At 45.2% G+C, this 21,776-nt stretch overlaps 1 protein-coding gene across 9 annotated transcripts in view; it reads right to left on the reverse strand.

Annotated features, from left to right (window-relative positions):
• Positions 1–20,625, reverse strand: part of DCLK2 (doublecortin like kinase 2) — a 228,084-nt gene extending 207,459 nt beyond the window's left edge. For 5 of the 9 annotated variants that reach the window (XR_011561285.1, XR_011561284.1, XR_011561283.1 and 2 more), the window contains exon 1: positions 19,942–20,622. Coding sequence is in view for 6 of the 9 variants with exons in the window: in XM_070770127.1 (XP_070626228.1) it covers positions 19,942–20,362 (421 nt within the window). In the remaining 3 variants the exon portion in view is untranslated. Of the gene's footprint in view, positions 1–19,941 lie in introns of all 9 variants that reach the window. The other 4 variants (XM_070770125.1, XM_070770123.1, XM_070770124.1 and 1 more) reach the window with 3 other exon arrangements.
• Between the last annotated feature and the right edge of the window lie 1,151 nt (positions 20,626–21,776).

The following is a 21,776-nucleotide window of genomic DNA, read 5'->3' on the forward strand; positions in this document are numbered from 1 at the left end:
CGACCTTGTTCCCCTAACTTGTCAGAGAATCTTTTAAACTTTTACCAAGACACATTACACACTCACCAAAACAAGGAATAAACATCTCTTTTAAAATGAAGGTTATAAACGTGTTATGTATATACCTAAATATCATACATGGATATATCAAAAATAAAGCCATCCCCGAGGATGGTCAGAATTGGTCTGACAGTCACAGCTGGATCTCAGGGTCTGGTCTGAGATGGTCCAACCTGTGTTCCTCTGTGGATATCACTTCACAGAATATCTGTATCAAATGAAGCCACTCCGAGGTGACAGAGTGACACAAACAGGTCACTCGGTGACTGCCACTTCTTCACCAACTGTAGCTTTTCCCTCAGTCGTCTGCCCTCACTATAACATTTAGTAAGACACTGAGTCACAGAATTGCCCTTCTTCTGACAACACCCAATACAGAATGAGTCCCTGCTTCCCTAGAACCTCCCTGAAATCATGCACCCAAAGCCCACTTTCCATGGCAGCTGTCATGCCTCCTCCTGAGTTGCCCTAAGGCGTTCTGTGGGGTCCACTCCTGCCTGCTGCCGTGAGTGGGAAACTCAGCTCAGCTCTGGGTATGCTCCTGGTGGTTGTTAGCTGGAGAGAACTGAGATACATACGCACACTCAGACATATTTACAATCTGTCTCTAACAACAGTTCTTGGACCATAACACACTGGTGGGAAATCATGTGACAAATGATGATCACAAGAATACTATATAGAAGAGGATTTGTATACAGAGAACAAACCAGTGGTCATCAGAGGGGAGAGGAGTTGGGAAAGGGGCAAAATAGATGAAGAGGATTAACAGTTACAAACTACCAGTTAGAAAGTCAGTCACAGGACTGTGAGATGCACCACAAGGAATAAAGCCAACGTTTTACAATAATATTGTATGGTGTGTAATCTGCAAAAGTATTCAATCACTAAGCCATATGCCTGAAACTAATACTGTTAGTTGACTATACCTCAATGAACCTTTCTTTTTAAGGATTCGTTTTCTGTGTAGTAGGATGGGTAGAAACAGGAGGTGGTTTACACAACACCCTAACTGTTTTCAAGCACAGTGCAGAACAGAAAGATTTCCAAATTCTACCTCTCTCTGGAGGCGTGGCTGCGGCTTCTTACCACTGACATCTGTTCAGAGATGCTCCCTATAACTTCACGCTGAGCAGGATGACAGACCGACCGTCACCAGCTGTGTAATGTAACCTGGGTACCTGTTAACTACTAACTTTCATCCTTAATCAAATGAACCGCCTCCTCTTTAAAAGGCAAGAAGCTAGGAATTTTCCAAACTCTTCCTCTCCGAACACCTCCATCTCTTACAGACATACTTCAGTTCAGTTCAATTCAGTTGCTCAGGCATGTCCGACTCTTTGCAACCCCATGAATCACAGCACGCCAGGCCTCCCTGTCCATCACCAACTCCCGGAGTTCACCCAAACTCACGTTCATCGAGTCGGTGATGCCATCCAGCCATCTCATCCTCTGTTGTCCCCTTTTCCTCCTGCCCTCAATCCCTCCCAGCATCAGTCTTTTCCAATGAGTCTGTGCTAATTCTCTCGCCTCCTTTCCCGTCTTGGTGACAAGGGCACTCTCCTCCCATTCAATATTACGCCCCTTGCCCAACATTTGGATCCTTCCTGCCCCTCATGCTGAGGTTTCAGGTCAGGCACATTCTTCTTTGTTTACACAGGATTATACACAAGTGTCTCCGAGCTTACCACACACAAATCCTCCCCTCTTCATTCCCCATCCCCCTCTACCTGATGCGCTTTGGGTTCCATTCACTCCCTGGTAGCTCAGACAGTAAAGAATCTGCCTGCAATGCAGGAGACCTGGGTTCGATCCCTGGGTTGCAAAGATCCCCTGGAGAAGGGCATGGAAACCCACTCCAGTATTCTGGCCTGGAGAATCCCATGGACAGAGGAGCCTGGTGGGCTGCACACATGGGGTCACACACAGTTGGGCACGACTGAGCAACCAACACACACAGTGCCCAGCTAGACAGTCCTCATCTGCCTCCCCCACTTCCTCACCCACACTTTGCTCGTAAGCCCCTGCAGCAGCACCTCTGCTTCCTGCACCCCCCTGGCTGACAGGCCCTAACCCCAAGCATTTCTCTCCTGCCACAAGCACAGCACATACTGTAGGGTCACTTGATGTCTTCTGAAGGCAAAAAAGCAAAATGGCTGTTTGAGGAGGTCTTACATATAGCTGTAAAAGGAAGAGAAGTGAAAAGCAAAGGAGAAAAGGAAAGATATAAGCATCTGAATGCAGAGTTCCAAAGAATAGCAAGCAGAGATAAGAAAGCCTTCCTCATCGATCAGTGCAAAGAAATAGAGGAAAATAACAGAATGGGAAAAACTAGAAATCTCTTCAAGAAAATTAGAGATACCAAGGGAACATTTGCAAAGATGGGCTCCATAAAGGACAGAAATAGTATGGACCTAACAGAAGCAGAAGATATTAAGAAGAGGTGGCAAGAATACACAGAAGAACTGTACAAAAAAGATCTTCACGACCAAGATAATCACAATGGTGTGATCACTCGCCTAGAGCCAGACATCCTGGAATGTGAAATCAAGTGTGCCTTAGAAAGCATCACTACAAACAAAGCTAGTGGAGGTGATGGAATTCCAGTTGAGCTATCCCAAATTCTGAAAGATGATGCTGTGAAAGTGCTGCACTCAATATGCCAGCAAATCTTGAAAACTCAGCAGTGGCCACAGGACTGGAAAAGGTCAGTTTTCATTCCAATCCCAAAGAAAGGCAATGCCAAAGAATGCTCAAACTACCGCACAATTGCACCCATCTCACATGCTGGTAATATAATGCTCAAAATTCTCCAAGCCAGGCTTCAGCAATATGTGAACCGTGAACTTCCAGATGTTCAAGCTGGTTTTAGAAAAGGCAGAGGAACCAGAGATCAGATTGCCAACATCCGCTGGATCATGGAAAAAGCAAGAGAGTTCCAGAAAAACATCTATTTCTGCTTTATTGACTATGCCAAAGCCTTTGACTGTGTAGATCACAATAAACTGTGGAAAATTCTGAAAGAGATGGGAATACCAGACCACCTCACCTGCCTCTTGAGAAATTTGTATGCAGGTCAGGAAGCAACAGTTAGAACTGGACATGGAACAACAGACTGGTTCCAAATAGGAAAAGGAGTACGTCAAGGCTGTATATTGTCATCCTGCTTATTTACCTTATATGCAGAGTACATCATGAGAAACGCTGGGCTGGAAGAAAGAAGCACAAGCTGGAATCAAGATTGCCAGGAGAAATATCCATAACCTCAGACATGCAGACGACACCACCCTTATGGCAGAAAGTGAAGAGGAACTAAAAAGCCTCTTGATGAAAGTGAAAGTGGAGAGTGAAAAAGCTGGCTTAAAACTCAATATTCAGAAAACTAAGATCATGGCATCCAGTCCCATCAATTCATGGGAAATAGATGGGGAAACAGTGGAAACAGTGTCAGACTTTACTTTTCTGGGCTCCAAAATCACTGCAGATGGTGACTGCAGCCATGAAATTGAAAGACGCTTACTCCTTGGAAGACAAGTTATGACCAACCTAGATAGCATATTGAAAAGCAGAGACATTAGTTTGCCAACAAAGGTTCGTCTAGTCCAGGCTATGGTTTTTCCTGTGGTCATGTATGGATGTGAGAGTTGGACTGTGAAGAAGGCTGAGCACAGAAGAATTGATGCTTTTGAACTGTGGTGTTGGAGAAGACTCTTGAGAGTCCCTTGGACTGCAAGGAGATCCAACCAGTCCATTCTGAAGGAGATCAGCCCTGGAATTTCTTTGGAAGGAATGATGCTAAAGCTGAAACTCCAGTACTTTGGCCACCTCATGCAAAGAGTTGCCTCATTGGAAAAGACTCTGATGCTGGGAGGGATTGGGGGCAGGAGGAGAAGGGGACAACAGAGGATGAGATGGCTGGATGGCATCACCGACTCGATGGACGTGAGTTTGAGTGAACTCCGGGAGTTGGTGATGGACAGGGAGGCCTGGCGTGCTGCGATTCATGGGGTCGCAAAGAGTTGGACACGACTGAGCGACTGAACTGAACTGACTGATGCAGTGATGAAATGAACAAATGAGCTACATACAACAATTTGGATGAATTTTACAAATAGTGAGCAAAAGATGAAAAAAGAATAGAATGCAATAGGATTTTATTTCTTTAAACTCAAAACAAATAAAATTGAACTATACTGATTAGCGATGCCCTCATCTGCAGTAGAAGCACAAAGAGAAGCAGGCGTCGGACTACTGTGACTAGGAAGGGACTAGGAAGGGACACAGCGAGCGCCTCTCGGATGCTGGCACCATCCTGCTGCTTTTCTCTCCGTGCCATGCGTCTTGCAGGGTCTTAGTTTCCTAACGAGGGACTGAACCAGGGCCCCGGCGGTGCAAGCACTAGCCAGCCAGAGGACTCCCACTACTCTATTTCTTGATAGGAGTCACAAAGGTGTTCACTTCGTAATAACTCACTGGGCTCTACATGTACGTTTTATGAATTTTCTATAGATAAGTTTCAAAATTTTTTAAATTATGTCACTCTTCGGTGTATTTACTGTATCTGGAGTCTACAGTGTGCCCACCTCTCATAATCATTTGTTCTTTATCTGTCTCTTCTGCTGGTCCTCAGGGGAGAATTTCTTTTGTGTGTGATGGTTTTATTGTAGAACCCAGACACCCAGGCCTCACCACAGTTCTTCTGAACCAGAAACACTGGAACGTGTGACCAGAGTATGTGAGAAAGGCTTCTTAATTTCACAGTTGACTTCAAACACAATCTGGTTACAAGCCACTGCCCAGACCAGAAGCTCCCTGAAACAGCGGCACCCGCCTCTTCACATTCCCCACACCTAGCCCAGCACCTGGTACATAGGAGGCGCCCAAAACACGTTTGTCAAAGTCATGATGAAGACGCGTATTTCCAGAGCAAACCTGCACACCTCACGGTTTGGATCTGCATTGCTCCTGGGTTAAACATTTGCATAGTGTAGGTGCTGATATGGAATGACCATGAAAGGCCCGGGCCAGGCTCCTAATGGACATCACGTGTGGTCCGAGACACTCTCAGGTCACGAAAGCCCCTCAGAGGGCAACCTACGGCGCAGAGGAAGACAAGCAGGCTGGGAGGGCTGCCTAGTACTTACCGAAATGTTTTCATTTCAGACCGTGACACGTTTTCACTCCAATAAATTTAAGTCAAAGTGTTAGTTGCTCAGAAATGTCTGACTCTCCACAACCCTATGGACCACAGCCCACTATGCTCCTCTGTCCATGGGATTCTCCAGGCAAGAATATTGCAGGGGTTGCCATTTCCTTCTCCAGGTGATCTTCCCAACACAGGGATGGAACCTGGGTCTCCTGCATTGCAGTCAGATTCTTCATCGTTGGAACCATCAAGGAGGCCCCCAATAAATGTGTCTTTCAATCAATGAAATGTGTGCATACGTGTTTTTGTGTGAATTATACATGAAATATATTTTAAAAGCTAAATTACAGTAACTCCTCAACATTTAAAATGTCACTTACTGTTTTCTGTTGCTTAGTTGCTAAGTCGGGTCTGACTCCTTTGCAACCCCGTGGACTGTGGCCGACCAGGCTCCTCTGTCCAAGGGATTTCCCAGGCAAGAATACTGGAGTGGGTTGCCAGTTCCTTCTCCAGGGGATCTTCCCGATCCAGGGATCAAACCCATGTCTCCTGCATTGGCAAGAAGATTCTTTACCACTGAGCCACTTACTGTTACAAATTGTAAACAGCTAAATGTAAATTCACAGTTGGAAGTTCCACAACACTACGTTTTAGCCCTACCAGTTACTATGAAAGTCTCCTACCCACCTCTGTTAAAATATTTACATTAACTGTCTAACAACATTAATTAGCTATATTTACAAACTATTTGACATTCGTGGCAGAAACTCAGGTACACAAAACTTGGACACTGAGACTATACCTAACTCTGGGAGAAGCAAGCAATGAACTTCATGATGAAAAAGAAAACTTGTTTACAAGTCTAAAGTGCAAGGATTCATCAAGCTTAAAGAAAACCTCCCCCCTCCCCGCCCCCCCCCCCACACAGATTTAAAAATGGTAACAAAGAAGAGGAAAGAAAAGAAAAACTATGGCTGACACTTTAGGTCCAATATCACCAAAAAAATCTTAGAAACCTAAATTCTTTCCCAACTTCCAAACTTGAGGGGAAAAAAAATTACCTAAAGGAATGTAACCAAGAAAAATAAACTTGGGTATGTAGCATCTATAAGATGATTTGATGTCCTTAATCAAGTACAACATTTGTGAGACTGTCCTGGGGGTGGGTAATAAAGTGAGTGCTGTGCTTAGCTGCTCAGTCGTGGCTTACTCTTTGCGACCCTCGAGGCTCCTCCGTCCATATGGATTCTCCAGGCAAGAATACTGGAGTGGGTTGCCATGCCCTCCTCAGAAATAACGTGAGTATCTCCATCTAAACCACACCAAAGATAAGTTCCCACACCCAGCTGGTTAAGAAAAATACAGAGTAAGGAAAAGTAAGACTGACTTGCTACCCTGTCACGGCAAACAGCTTAATTGGGTTTTCTACCGAAACCATATAACGTTCAGAATTTAAACTTATGTGAACCGGAAAAGTGACACAAAACTCACGGCTCTCACCCGGATGCCGGACCATTGCGGCTACCTTCACAAAATGAATAAGAGGCTTTCCCACAGGGTAGGGCTGAGGGCACAGAATGAGGTCCTTCACCGCCAAGACCAGTGCACCTCAGCACATCTGAAGGCAGACGGCCGCAGACAACCTCCCAGAGTGACATCCGGGGGCACGGACTGTGTACCCTCCACCGCAGAAGGGGCGGAAAAGCCACGCCGAACATCAGAATATCTAGGAGGAAGCAGGTCCAACTCCACGTTTCACCATGGAAATCTGGGAGAAGTTAACATAAGACCAAAGAAATCATGTAAAAGTAAAAACAAAAATGCTTCTCACAAACCAAAAAGACTTAAAGCTGGGGAAACAAAAAATAAGCCTAATCTCTACAAACAGTCAGACATAACTTGGCAACTCAACAACAACAATGTCCCGGTAGGATGGAACCCACAGATCAAATCCATTATCTGTCTTCTTGCTCCTCAAACCTGAGCCAACCATACCCCACAATCCACAAGCATCCATCAGGGCAATTTTAATTCTGTACCTATTTATCTTGGCCGAGCTACACAGCTTACTTGATCTCAATTCACTGACCAGGGACTGGCAGTAAAAGCCCAGAACCCTAACCACTAGGCAAGCAGGGAACTCCCAGTTCTGCACTTAATTTGACGGTAAGACTTAAAATTCCTACACCGTCCTATCTGGGACAACTGAATGTCTATTTCTAAAGCAAGCACAGTCAGGCTACTCTGTGCAAACAGCCTCCACACTTCTGGCCTCAAGTTGTGCAATTCTGCTGGGAGGTAAAGAGGAGGAAGAGGACTTACTCTACGTACAAAGCATGTGCACAGAGAGTTAAGGCCAGAGGACATAGTTTTACCCTGTGAGAATGAAGGTTCATTAGTGGCGAAAAACGGACTCATCACAAGGCATTCTGAAACTCAGCACACCAAGCCTGATCAGTGTTCAGCACCATGAACAATTTAGTTTAAGCAAATAGTATCTGGAGCTTTATGTCGCTATTTTGCATTTTTATTGGTTATACAGTTTTGTTGGTTTTTAGGTTATCAATGTGTTTGTCTAGTTGTACTGGTGTCTAAGACCTATATGCACAGGTATATCTACCTTAATAAATATTTAAGTGACAGTGTGTTTAAAATAACTAAGGCAGTGCTGGGTTTCTGCAACTTGGCTGCTAGGTGTTACACTGGTTTTCGATTTTAATTATCCCAACACTGCCAGAAGCTTGAGAAATGCTGCAGTTTTAAGGATACTGAGAAAGAGATCTTCAAACCAAAATGTGCCCATCTAGGGGACCTCCCTGGAGTCGTAGTGGTTAAAAATCCACGTTCCAACGCAGAGGACATGGGTTCGATCCCTGGTTAGGGAATTAAGATCCAACATGCCGTGGGATAGCTGAGCTCGTGTACCACAACTACTGAGTCCCTGTGTCACAGCTAAATAGAAGCGTGCCACAACTAGGAGCCATGCAGTCAGAACAGAAACAGAAACAATCCTGCCCGTCTAACAGTATCTGTAAGTAACCGGGACCTAATGGACGCAGGGTCAGTCCTTCAATTGGCTCCTCATCTGAATAGAGGTAAACCATCCTCGACAGTTTCCCCAGCCCACCCTTAAATTTCACTACTCATCTTAGAGGAAGACTTGGCTCCAATTTTAAGCAACAGATTGATAGTGAGAACAGCTCAAAAAAAATTCAGTCAAGTGATTAAAAGATAAAGAAACCAGATGTTTGTCAAAAAAAAAAAAAAAAATAGTGGGTTACATTTAGGGGATGGGCAGAAAGGGGAAACGGTAGAGGAAAGCATGACCTCTGTCATAAGACGTGTGAAGCGCTGCCATGCAGTCCCATCTGAAGTCTTATGGCTCCAAAGGGTGGCTCCAGAATCTCAGGGGTAAGTTACAAAGACACATTTTTGCTTGAGATGCTGAGGAGCACTCCCACTAAAAAAGAGCCACAGCATGCTAGAACTCTGCTAAGTGTTTCATATACAAGGTTTATGTGAAACTTTCTAGCTGTTGGCCTTAATCACTAAACTAAGAAGAAATGCATTTACACCAGGCTATTTCTCAAGTTGTTTCATTCGCCAAAGCTTGATGAAGAATATAACCAGTAGTAAGTTTCTGTAACTCCCTTTTCCTTTTCCTGATTCCTTAACAGATGAGATAAAAATACTGTTAAGTAAAGACACAGAGATAATGAGCAAGGATACTGGGGAAGAGACGATCCAACACTGTTCTTCAGAAACAATTACACTGTTTTTACACAAAAATTAACAAGGGCATCCCCCGTGGCTCAGTGGTAAAGAATCTACCTGCAATGCCAGAGACACCAGTTCAATCCCAGCATCAGGAAAATCCCCTGGAGAAGGAAATGGCAACCCACTCTAGTATTCTTGCCTGGGAAATCCCATGGACAGAGGAGTCTGGCAGGCTACAGTTCATGGGGTTAAAAAAGAATCAAACACAACTCCATGACTCAGTTCAGTTCAGTTGCTCAGTAGTGTCTGACTCTTTGCAGCCCCATGGACTGCAGCACACCAGGCTTCTCTGTCCATCACCAATTCCTGGAGTTGACTCAAACTCATGTCCATTGAGTCAGTGATGCCATCCAACCATCTCACCCTCTGTCATCCCCTTCTCCTCCCACCTTCAATCTTTCCCAGCATCAGGGTCTTTTCCAGTGAGTCAACTCTTTGCATCAGGTTACCAAAGTATTGGGAGTTTCAGCTTCAACATCAGTCCTTCCAATGAATATTCAGGACTAATCTCCTTTAGGATGGACTGGCTGGATCTCCTTGCAGTCCAAGGGGACTCTCAAGAGTCTTCTCCAACTCTGTAGTGTTCAAAAGCATAAATTCTTCAGTGCTCAGCTTTCTTTATAGTCCAACTCTCACATCCATAAATGACTACTGGAAAAACCATAGTCTTGACTAGATGGACCTTTGTTGACAAAGTGATGTCTCTGCTTTTTAATATGCTGTCTAGGTTGGTCATAACTTTCCTTCCAAGGAGTAAGGGTCTTTTAATTTCATGGATGCAATCACCATCTGCAGTGATTTTGGAGCCCAGAAAAAGAAAGTCTGTCACTGTTTCCCCATCTATTTCCCATGAATTGATGGGATGAGATGTCACGACCTTAGTTTTCTGAATGTTAAGCTTTAAGCCAACCTTTTCACTCTCCTCTTTCACTTTCATCAAGAGGCTCTTTAGTTCGTCTTCACTTTCTGTCATTCGGGTGATAATCATCTGCATATCTGAGGTTACTGATATTTCTCCCGGCAACCTTGATTCCAGCTTGTGCTTCATCCAGCCCAGTGTTTCTCACGATGTACTCTGCATAGAAGTTAAATAAGCAGGGTGACAATATACAGCTTTGACGTACTCCTTTCCCAATTTGGAACCAGTCTGTTGTTCCATGTCCAGTTCTAATTGTTGCTTCCTGACCCGCATACAGATTTCTCAAGAAGCAGGCCAGGTGGTGTGGTATTCCCATCTCTTTCAGAATTTTCCATAGTTTGTGGTGATCCACATTGTCAAAGGCAAGCAGAAGTAGATATTTTTCTGGAACTCTCTTGCTTTTTTGATAATCCAATGGATGTTGGCAATATGATTTCTGGTTCCTCTGCCTTTTCTAAAACCAGCTTGATCATCTGGAAGTTCACAGTTCACGTACTGTTGAAGCCTGGCTTGGAGAATTTTGAGCATTACTTTACTACTGTGTGAGATGAGTGCAATTGTATGGTAGTTTGAGCATTATTTGGCATTGCCTTTCTTTGGGACTGGAATGAAAACTGACCTTTTCCAGTCCTGTGGCCACTGCTGAGTTTTCCAAATTTGCTGGCATATTGGGTGCAGCACTTTCACAGCATCATTTTTTAGGATTCGAAATAGCTCAACTGGAATTCCACCTCCTCCTCACTTTGTTCATAGTGATGCTTCCTAAGGCCCACTTGACTTTGCATTCCAGGATATTTGACTCTAGGTAAGTGATCACACCATCGTGACTATCTGAGTTGTGAAGATCTTTTTTGTACAGTTCTTCTGTGTATTCTTGCCACCTCTTCTTAATATCTTCTGCTCCTGTTAGGTCCATATAATTTCTGTCCTTTATTGTGCTCATCTTTGCATGAAATGTTCCCTTGGTATCTCTAATTTTCTTGAAGGGATCTCTAGTCTTCCCCATTCTATTGTTTTCCTCTATTTCTTTGCACTGATCACTGAGGAAGGCTTTCTTATCTCTCCTTGCTATTCTTTGGAACTCTGCATTCAAATGGGTATATCTTTCCTTTTCTCCTTTGCTTTTCACTTCTCTTCTTATCACAGCTATTTGTAAGGCCTCCCCAGACAGCCATTTTGCTTTTTTTGCATTTCTTTTTCCTGGGGATGGTCTTGATCCCTGTATCCTGTACAATGTCATGAACCTCCATCCATAGTTCTTCAGGCACTCTATCAGATCTAATCCCTTGAATCTATTTCTCACTTCCACTGTATAATCGTAAGGGATTCGATTTAGATCATACCTGAATGGTCTAGTGGTTTTCCTTACTTTCTTCAATTTACGTCTGAATTAGGCAATAGGAGTTCATGATCTGAGCCACAGTCAGCCCCCAGTCTTGTTTTTGCTGACTGTATCGAGTTTCTCCATCTTTGGCTGCAAAGAATATTATCAATCTGGTTTTGGTGTTGACCACCCAGTGATGTCCATGTGTAGATCTTCTCTTGTGTTGTTGGAAGAGGGTGTTTGCTATGACCAGTGCGTTCTCTTGGCAAAACTCTATTAGCCTTTGCCTTGCTTCATTCTGTACGCTAAGGTGAAATCTGCGTGTTACTCCAGATGTTTCTTGACTTCCTACTTTTGCATTCCAGTCCCCTATAACGAAAAGGACATCTTTTTTGGGTGTTAGTTCTAGAAGGTCTTGTACGTCTTCACAGAACTGTTCAACTTCAGCTTCTTCAGCGTTACTGGTTGGGGCACAGACCTGGATTACTGATGTTGATATTGATAGTGATATTGATACTGATACACTGATACTGAGAGTGATATTGAATGGTTTGCCTCGGAAACGAACAGAGATCATTCTGTTGTTTTTGAGATTGCATCCAAGTACTGCATTTCGGACCTTTTGTTGACTATGAGGGCTTCTCCATTTCTTCTAAGGGATTCTTGCCCACAGTAGTTGATATAATGGTCATCTGAGTGAAATTCTCCTATTCCAGTCCATTTTAGTTCACTGATTTCCAGAACGTCGATGTTCACTCTTGCCATCTCCTTGTTGACCACTTCCAATTTGCCTTGATTCATGGACCTAACATTCCAGGTTTCTATGCAATAGTGGATGTGATTGGTCATAGAAGCAAAGTCCGATGCTGTAAAGAGCAACTCAGTGACTAAACAACAAAAAATTAACAAAGTAATCTGAAATTTGTAAAACATATACAGTGAAGGAAGAAACAATCAATGAGAATTTTAAAGCTTCTATTGTGATATATTTTGGTTGCTAGTGATTGTGATTTAACCAATGCATAAACAAAAAACATAGTAGGTCACAACTGTAGATTATTTCTGTTGAGATGTTAGTAAATGTTATCATCAAAAGTACCAAAGTTGATCTCACAAATCATTATTTCCCCATTCCTTCAGTCTCAAAGGTAGTAGCTTCTGACAGATTACAATATGCCCAGTCTAATGGTTTAGGCTGCAGGAGATATAGCAAACAGGATGAAATAGCCTGAATTAGAATGGAAATTACTGCATGTTCTAATGAATAAAAGAATGAAAAGCATTAGTTAGTTGCTCGGTCATGTCCGACTCTTTGCAACCCCATGAACTGTAACCCACTAGGCTCCTCTGCCCATGGACTTCTCCAAGCAAGAATACTGGAGTAGGTTGTCATTTCCTTCTCTAGGGGATCTTCCTGACCCAGGGATTGAACCCCGGTCTCCTGCGTTGCAGGCAGATTCTTTACCATCTGAGCTACCAGGGAAGTCCCAACACATAGAATTTTAAAACTATAGTACAATGCACATCATATCTAAACTATATATGAAATAAATCCTCTAAATACAATGCTTAAAATAAGAATATGAAAAGATGAACAAAACTAAGTCTTTGTTATGTCAGAGAACTAACTCAAAGCAGATGCTGAAAATAGTAGGGGGCTTAGAATAGTCCTGGGATTTAACACACACATTCAAAATAAAGGTATAAGAATTTGAGTATGAAAGATTTCCAGAGAGAAAAATCAAGTCAGGCATCTCAGACACTAGTGAAATTGATAAGTTGTTAACATATAAATATACCACATCCTTTTTCCTTGAATAAAATCTTTTTTCAAAACTGAGACAAGAGACAAGGAATATTTGCCAGTGACATGAACTAAGTCCACCTCTGCAAATCTAGCCAACTGTTCAGCCGGTTGTCTTAACTAAGAAAGATTTTCTAAACACCAATACCCACTTATTCCCACCTATCAAAATTATCTTCTATATGGCACAAACGTAAAATAAAAAAAAATCATGTGCCAGAAGTATTTATTGATAGAACAAAGGAATGAACAAGATGACTATGGTCCCATCCCCCAAGGGTTTGTAATTTCCTCTTTCCTAGGAACATTCTGTGGAGAAGAACCTCCTAGAGGTTACTGGAGATTCTAAGAACTCCATCTGAACCTGGGTAACCACATTCAAACACAAAACCTGGCCAATTTTTAAAGAGAGATATGAAGGCAGACAGATCATTTCTCTTTCCCACTTCCGGAAACATTTCTCAAGATCACTGAACTTTAAGCAGGAAGACTTCTTAGCAATCTTAACCTTCCTCATTTTGCAGATGAGGATGCTGAAGCCAAGTAAGGCACCCTGCAGAATTTGAATGCACAGACCTTACTGTGCAGGTATACAGGTCAATATAGGGTTCATTTTCGGAACTATACACAAAACATCCTAAAACTGTCTTTACATCTATAGTGACTGATAAATTACTGCACTTTTTTTTTTTTTTCCAAATACAAATGACTAGCGGATCTGGCTGCAGCAGTGATACAGCTCTAGACTGCTGACGCCTAACCTATGTAACGGAGAAGGCAACGGCACCCCACTCCAGTACTCTTGCCTGGAAAATCCCATGGATGGAGGAGCCTGGAAGGCTGCCGTCTATGGGGTCGCACAGAGTCGGACACGACTGAAGCGATCTAGCAGTAGCAGCAGCAACCTATGTAAACTTCAGGGGTCAGAAGGGACCCCATCTCACAGGTGGTAGAGCACAGCAGTTAAAGAATTCAGATGTTCAAAGGCCAAGGAGGAAGAACCCAGGTTCCAGCCCACCTCTTCTGACTGGTGCGAGGGGAGAATTTCTCTGTCCTCTGATTTCAACCTCCCTAGCTGCAAAATGGGGAAGACAATGCAGCCATATGCCATGTGCATAACAAGGGTGAAATAAAAACACAGATTATCTCACACAATACCTGCATCTCACACAAGGACTGCAGGTAAAACATCTAAAAAATCGTAGCTATCTTAAGAAAAGGATCCCTCATCCTTAGGGTAATGGTTTACTTCATCAACAGAAGAGAGAAAAAACAGAAGTGCTAGGAGCAGAGGCTGGTAGGGATGAGAAGCAGAGACCTAGCCAGGCAGTACGGATGCTCAGAAACTCCCTGGCCTCTCTATGATGAAGAAAGCAGTGTGACAATCACTGCTCAAGGATTCTAGTTCCCTTTACTTTATATCACAGGACCATAGAAACATCCATTTCCATAGTTTAAAACCTCATGAAATAGTGATCTTCTCTTAACTACCAGCGTATCACTATGTCAGAACCTCATCTCACAAATGTTCTCCAAAGTATTTCTTTTCATCTTAGAATCCATTCTAGAATTCTTTATGCTTCAAATGAAAATTTCTCTTCCCTTTGCCCCTGGAAAGAGCTTCCTATGCAGCTGCATTATAGCAGACCTCAGTTCCCCTGTTTTGAGGAAATGAGATGAAGAAAAAAAATCAGATTTATAGAAGCAAGTACTGCAGAAGAGTACAATTGTCTTCACCATTATGAGTCAGCAGGGCATCTCTGATTCATCGGAAATACAATCCAATTTTCCAAAACACACATTGTCACAAATATACAGGAACAACCTTATTCAAACTTAATTCATAGTTTGAATTCTCTCTTGACAATCCAGAGACTTAGAGGCCAAGTCATTTTCTGGGCTATTTATTGCAGTGGCTTCTCTTGGCACATGGGCTCAGTTGGTCCCGCGCAGCATGTGGGATCTTCCTGGACCAGGGAGGGAACCCGTGCCTCCCGAACTGGCAGGTGGATTCTTTATCACTGAGCCACCGGTGAAGCCCTCTCTAGAACATGAGCACGGTGAGGGAAAAAACTGTACCCCCAACACCTTGAAAAACAACTATTCTCTCAATCAACACCACTTTGAGACCAATGACCCTGAGATGTGGGAAGAGTTCACAGAAAGATGATATTTGAAGAGGGTCTGGAAGGAGATAGGAGTCTCCCAGGTAGCGAAGGTTTTGCAGAGTGAAGATCCAATGTTAACTATTATGTCCAGTCATCAGACTAGCTGTATATAAATGTGCCCTGCTTTTCACCATGTGCAAATATCTTACAGGGGATTCTCAGGTAGCTCAGTGGTAAAGAATGTGCCTGCCAATGCAGGAGATGCAAGAGATGCAGGTTTGATCTCTGGGTTGGGATAGCCTCTGGCAACATTCCAGTATTCTTGCCTGGGAAATCCCACGGTCAGAGGACCCTGGAGGGCTACAGTTCATGGAGTCACAGAGTGGGACATGACTGAGCAGGCACGCACACACACAAATATCTTGTATCTCGTGGTTTTATGTTGCTTTCACTGTACCAAGTTCCAAGAGCTCAGGTTCTATTATTAGTATAAAAGTCCACCTCTCAAGGGAGATAAAACCTATAATGTAAGTTCTTATAGGAGACTCATTTTTACTCAAAAGTAACTGTCACTATATTTTGATCCAACACCTTCAAGGAGATTGAATAACCAAAGAGACTAAATAACCAGAGATTCAATAAAGTAGGCACAGTAGGAAAACCTCAGAAGTTTCAAATGCTTGATTTCTTTTAGAACTTAATTTTTCTCAAATTGAAGCTAATTCAAGCTAATTTAAGACAGCTTAATGGAAGAGGCTTATTCATTGTTGACTGAGGGGGAAAAGGTATAAATGATATAAAGTGACACATTACTTTGTAATGAAAGAGGCAGACATAGGCAGCAACTATTTAGGCTCCTTGCAAACCATTTATCGGAGCCACATACCCACTCCTTGTAGTGTAGGCATTTGCTCCCTTGTCAATTCTTTGGAAGATAGTTTCTCGGTAAGGGAAGGCACCCCAGACCATCACACAATAAATAACCACTTAGGCAGGGGAAGGGTATATATTTTAGACCAGATGAGATCTAACTTAGGGGATCTGCCAACCTTTCATTCTACAGGACACTGAGGCCGTGAATGGAGGTGAATTTTTTTCAAATCCACAGTCATCAGAACCTAGGGACATCAACTTGGTCATGCATTCTTTCCACTGTCCTTGGGCATTTGTCTTTGGAACATCAAAACAATTACATCTCAAGCTCTGAAAAAGAGAACGCTCAAGAAACAACACTGAGACCAAGAGTTCTGAGAACCTAGGAAAGTGTAAGCCAGACATCCTCAGTTATTTATCAGAGCTGTGACACGGTTGGCTGGCTCATGGCTTCAGACGGTTCAACCTGTGTTTCCCAATACTGACTGCTATGACTCAGTCCTTTGAGAGAAGGTCTCTATCCAGTTACATGGACTAAATAGGATTATAGGGATGCACAGCACCAACTCGTTGAAATTAATCCAGCAAGGGGAGTTAAACCATTAGGCTGGGCTTCCCTGATAGTTTAGTTGGTAAAGAATCTGCCTGCAATGCAGGAGACCCTAGTTCAATTCCTGGGTTGGGAAGATCTGCTGGAGAAGGGATAGGCTACCCACTCCAGTATTCTTGGGCTTCCCTTGTGGCTCAGCTGGTAAAGAATCTGCCCACAATGCAGGAGACCTGGGTTTGATCCCTGGGTTGGGAAGATCCCTTGGAGAAGGAAAAGGCTACCCATTCCAGTATTCTGGCCTAGACAATTCCCTGGACTGTATAGTCCATGGGGTCGCAAAGAGTCGGACACGACTGAGTGACTTTCACTTTCAAGGTGCCTGCTGGTCAGTGCAGTGCAGGAGGACCAGCCTACACCTGAACAGGTTTTAGTCTCCAGAGGCTCTCAAGGGCAGAAGAAAAAATCTGGGCCATGCAAATTTCTTTTGTCATGAGTTCAGTGAGCTTGAGGCTCTGAATAAGCATTCATGCCCAGCTATCTTGAGTCATCATTTTCTATTCTTCACAGCAAATATTTTAGAAAAAAACATTTTAGGAAAAACAGTATCTCCTAAACTACAAATTTCATAGAAGAGGCAGAGGAGAGAATAGCTAAACATAATGGTGTAAAAACATACTATCAGAAAATCTTTATTAAAAATGATGAACTAAGATGAAATAGTCAATTTTGACGACATGGGTGATACTGATGCAAGTAACTTCACAGACAGCTCATTAGTCCTGCTGCATGATAAAGCTGAACATTTGAGTACACAATTTTAACTAAATGTTGAAACTATTTACTGAATGGCTGGTATTAAGCATCGATGGGTCTTTCTTAAAAACTGCCTTGAAACAGTGTAGTCCACTCACTTTGTGGGAAATCCAAGACTCAAAGATCTATTGTCAAAGAGAATGCCACTATGACGAAAGAAGTGCTTAAATTTTCATTTGCAGTGATTTTACTACACTTAAATATATATAATTTTATTACATTTGAAACAGTGGGCAATTGGCTAAACTAGGGAAACAGTTCTGTTGCAAATATCTGTGTTCTATCACTTTTCATATTGTGGTGTAATTTGGACTCCGTATACTTAGGGTTCCTTCTCCTACAGAAATCAGTGAATGAACGATTAGAGGGATATTTATCAACCTTCAGTTTATAGTTTGAGAACGAGACTCAGGGGACCGTGTCCCACCAGAGCAAAGATAAACTGTACACGATCTGTGTTCTCAATTAACATGCACAATGGAAACGCTGACCATCCCGCCTGGGTGACACTCACCTTAGGGTTACATTCATTTCATACAGCTAACACTGTTAAGACTATTTCAGAGAAGGACACTAAGACTACTGTCGCTTCTCAGACCACACTGGGCAGTTTCCCAAGGGCGTGTGAGAATGAACATTTACGCAAAAGGCATTGCCTCCATCCTTCCATGGGGCCACTAGCCGAGCCTTGGGTCAATCAGAAAATTTGTTACTCAGTTTTGAAGTATCTAGGCAAATGTTACTTTTAAGTTTGCAACAGGATAAAGCAATAAAACCCTTTTAACCATGTATCTTCATTCTAATACTCTGCTGGTTGTCATCACCTCAGGTAGCCTTTAAAACCAAAACACTCAAATGTGCAGGAGAATTTGTGAAGTCACACACACACATACACACACACAGAGAAAAGACAACGTAGTTTTGGCTGAGTCCTCATCTAGCCTAGGGCAGGGAAAACTTTCCGTAATAGTGAGTAAACAGAAACCCGACCACTTTAAGGACTCCACAGTGTGGCTACATCTGTTTATTAAACTCAACCCAGTGCTCTCTGACAACCTAGAGGGGTGGGATGGGGTGGAAGATAGGAGGGAGGTTCAAAAGGGAGGGGACACATGTATACTTGTGGTTGACTGATGTTGATGTATGGCAGAAACCACCACAATATTGTAAAGCAATTATCCTCCAATAAAAATTTTAAAAAGTGAATTGCAGGTGAACGGACATATACCGCATGTCCTGTATAACAAGGCGTGTTGCTTAAGTTTCCCCATGCATAAAAAGGACATAATGCCTTCAGAGCATAACAACATGATAAGTTACTATAAGAAAAATAGCTGGCTTCAAGTTCAGTTTCCTTCTCCTTCCAAGCCAATATAGGGATGACTACCAGAGCAGTATGTGCCATTTGCATTAAGATGCGTGAGGGGCTTTCCTTGGAGGTCTGTTTAAGATTTTTCACTTCTTGCAGGGGGTGTGGGTTCGATTCCTGGTCTGGGAACTAAGATCCCACATGCCGCAGAGCACAGCCAAAAATCTAAAAAAAAATAAATTATAAAACGATGCATGAGAGCAGGCTGTATATAAACACAGTCAGCACATACTTGGGTTCTGAACTTTATGGGTCCTGTTTCATTCTGGATATAGGTTCTTAACTACTAGTAATGATTTCTCTCCGTGAAGGGAAAGAAGCCTAAATACTGCAGGAATTCAAGGATGCCCCAACATAAGGCCAAGCAGTCTTAAGTCCAGCATGGTTGACATTCTAGGCCTAATCTATAACAGGCCTCAATTGCTGACTCTGTGGCCTCTATCTCCCTAACTAGGAGAGATTAACCCTGAAGCACCTCATTACCAATCAATCGTGGAAAACCCTTATCACAGCCCTTCTTAACCTCAGTAGCACATTCAGATCAACTAAGAAGCTTTTAAAACTCCAGATGGTCAGACCACACCCCAAACCAATTTACATCCAAATACCTGGGAAGGGGGCCCAGGCACCCTTACTTCTTCAAGTTCCCAGTGATCCAAGATGCAACCAAGGTTGAGAACCATAGTTCTCACCTCTCCTGACCTCAGGGAACTTCTGCTGCAAAGCACATCAGGAAAGGCAACCTAGAGTGTCTCACAAACACAGCTTCTGAGCAGACCCACTACAACAGGGTCCTGAAAGCTGAAACACCACAGATGCCAGTACTGAGCTCCACACAGAGGGATGGACAGACAGCTTACGAGCTAGAGGGTTACCCAGATCCTCACGGGAGAGCCACTTGCACAATGATGGAACACTTCAAAAGAGCAAATATCAAACCTAAGTTCACCCATCTTGACAGATGTCACAAAGCCCCGTCAGAATTTCTCACTTTTTTTTTTAACACTTATCTCTTAGGAAGGCCCGAGTGTCTGTGAAAGCACGTCCCACACACAGAGCCTGTGGAACAGCAGAGAGAACCACACAATCCCCGCGGCCGCCTAGAATCACCGCCGCCTCCGCCCAGCCGCAGGCTGCCCGGCGGGTGCACCTGTCGCCCGCGGGGCCGCACCTGCCGCTCCGGGCCCTCCCCGCCTACCTTCCAGCAGCTCGTCCAGGCTGGTGACCTTCCGGCTGCCGTCGATGGTGTAGATGGTGCGGACGCCCTGGGGCAGGTTCACGTTGTCCGACAGGGAGCGGGTGAGCTCCATGAGCAGCGCGTCGAAGGACCGGAAGCGGTCGCTGGAGATGGCAAACACCAGGCCCTTGAAGTAGCGGTCCCCATTCCGGTAGAAGCGCGCCTTCTTGGCCTTCTTCTCCGAGCTCAGGGCCTGCAGCGTCCGCGTGCGGTAGAAGCTGCAGTGGGCGCTGTGCGCCGGGCTGGGGATGAGCCCGTTCCCTTTGGGGCCCGAGCTGCTGCTGCCCCCGGAGGAGCTGGGCGCCCCTCTCCGCGACCCCGGCCGCGGCCTTTTGTCCCGTTCCTCAAAGTGTTCCAGCTCGATACTCCTGGTGCTGGCCATCGCGGCTGCTCCGGGGGGCGCCCGGCCAAGCGCGTCCCAGCCGGAGGCTGCAGGTAGCCCGGGGTCAAGGCGAGAACCGGCTCGGGAACGTCGGGCTGCGAGAGAGCCTTAGCGCGCCGAGACACCTGGCCCGGACATCCCGCCCTCTCCGCGCAGGTGGAGCCGCGGAGGCCCGCGCCCCCTAAAAGTGGCCGCAGCGCCGAGCTGCCCGGCTCATTGTCCGGCGCGCTTCGCTCGGTCCCTCCCCGCGCCCGGGAGCCCCACGCCCCCCCTCCACCCGGTTACGCCTCACCACTCCCGCCCCGGAGTCCGCCGGCCGCCGTCAAGTTGGGCCGCCCGAGGCTCGCCCCCGGCCCGCGGGCGCACACAAAGCTCCTCCGCCCGCAGCTCCCGGGAGCCCGGGGGAAGGGAGGGAGGGGCGGCGAGCGTGGGAGAGGCGCCGCGGGGGCGTCGGCCCGGCCCGAGGCCCGGGATGCAGCGCCGCCGCCGCCGCCTCGCTCGCCTCCAGGCCCCGCCCGAGAGCACCGCGCGGAGGCTCGTCCCGCGCAGAGTCCGGCCCTAGCGGGAAACAGCGCAGCCCGCCTCCCCCGCAGCCGGCTGGCCCGGCCCACCCACGAGCATCCGCTCCCGGGCCCGACCACTCCGCCTGCCCAGCCCGCTGCAGGGCCGGAGGGGCCTTCCTGCTCCCCAAGGAATGCCAAACCCCGGAGAGAGGGAGGTGGGCCAGGAGGAGGAGGAGGGGGCCGCACGTGGGGGCGCCGAGGCTCTGCGGCGCCAGAGAAGCGGATCCTCCCGGGTCCTAGGCGGCCCCGCCCGCCTGACAGCCACAACCCCGCGCCGCGCGCTGATGGGCGCAGCCGCGGCGCGCGCTCCTCCGCCTGGGAAACGGAACCGCGCAGGTCAAAAAAACTACAAAGGAAGGAGATTCAAGGGCAGGGATCACATCCCTTAGCCATCCTCCAGCTGAGGAGCCGAGGTCAAACTAGGGCACCTGAAACATGGCATTGGATTGGGGCACACAATTTATTTTTCAAAGGAAATCTGGAGCTTCATTTAAAAATTCTTTGATAAAACACTTTCTGTTGCAGGTTCGCTAACACGGTACGTTCGGTAACTGAATGAATGAAAGGTCAGACGTTATTGTTTCTTGAGGAATTTAATTAACAAACATTTATTAAAGCATGCAACGTTCCAGGCATTGTCTCTGTCACTGGGGATGCATTAGTAAACAGACAATCCCCACCCACCCACCTGCATCTAAGTGATACTTATTATCAATTTGAGCTTCTTGTTAAGTAATATGTCTATTTGTAAGCACCTGTCATACTGGAGGAGAAGGCAATGGCAGCCCACTCCAGTACTCTTGCCTGGAAAATCCCATGGACGGAGGAGCCTGGTAGACTGCAGTCCGTGG

This window comes from Bos indicus, chromosome 17 (genome assembly GCF_029378745.1).
Source record: "Bos indicus isolate NIAB-ARS_2022 breed Sahiwal x Tharparkar chromosome 17, NIAB-ARS_B.indTharparkar_mat_pri_1.0, whole genome shotgun sequence".
In the NCBI taxonomy this organism is placed as follows: domain Eukaryota; kingdom Metazoa; phylum Chordata; class Mammalia; order Artiodactyla; family Bovidae; genus Bos; species Bos indicus.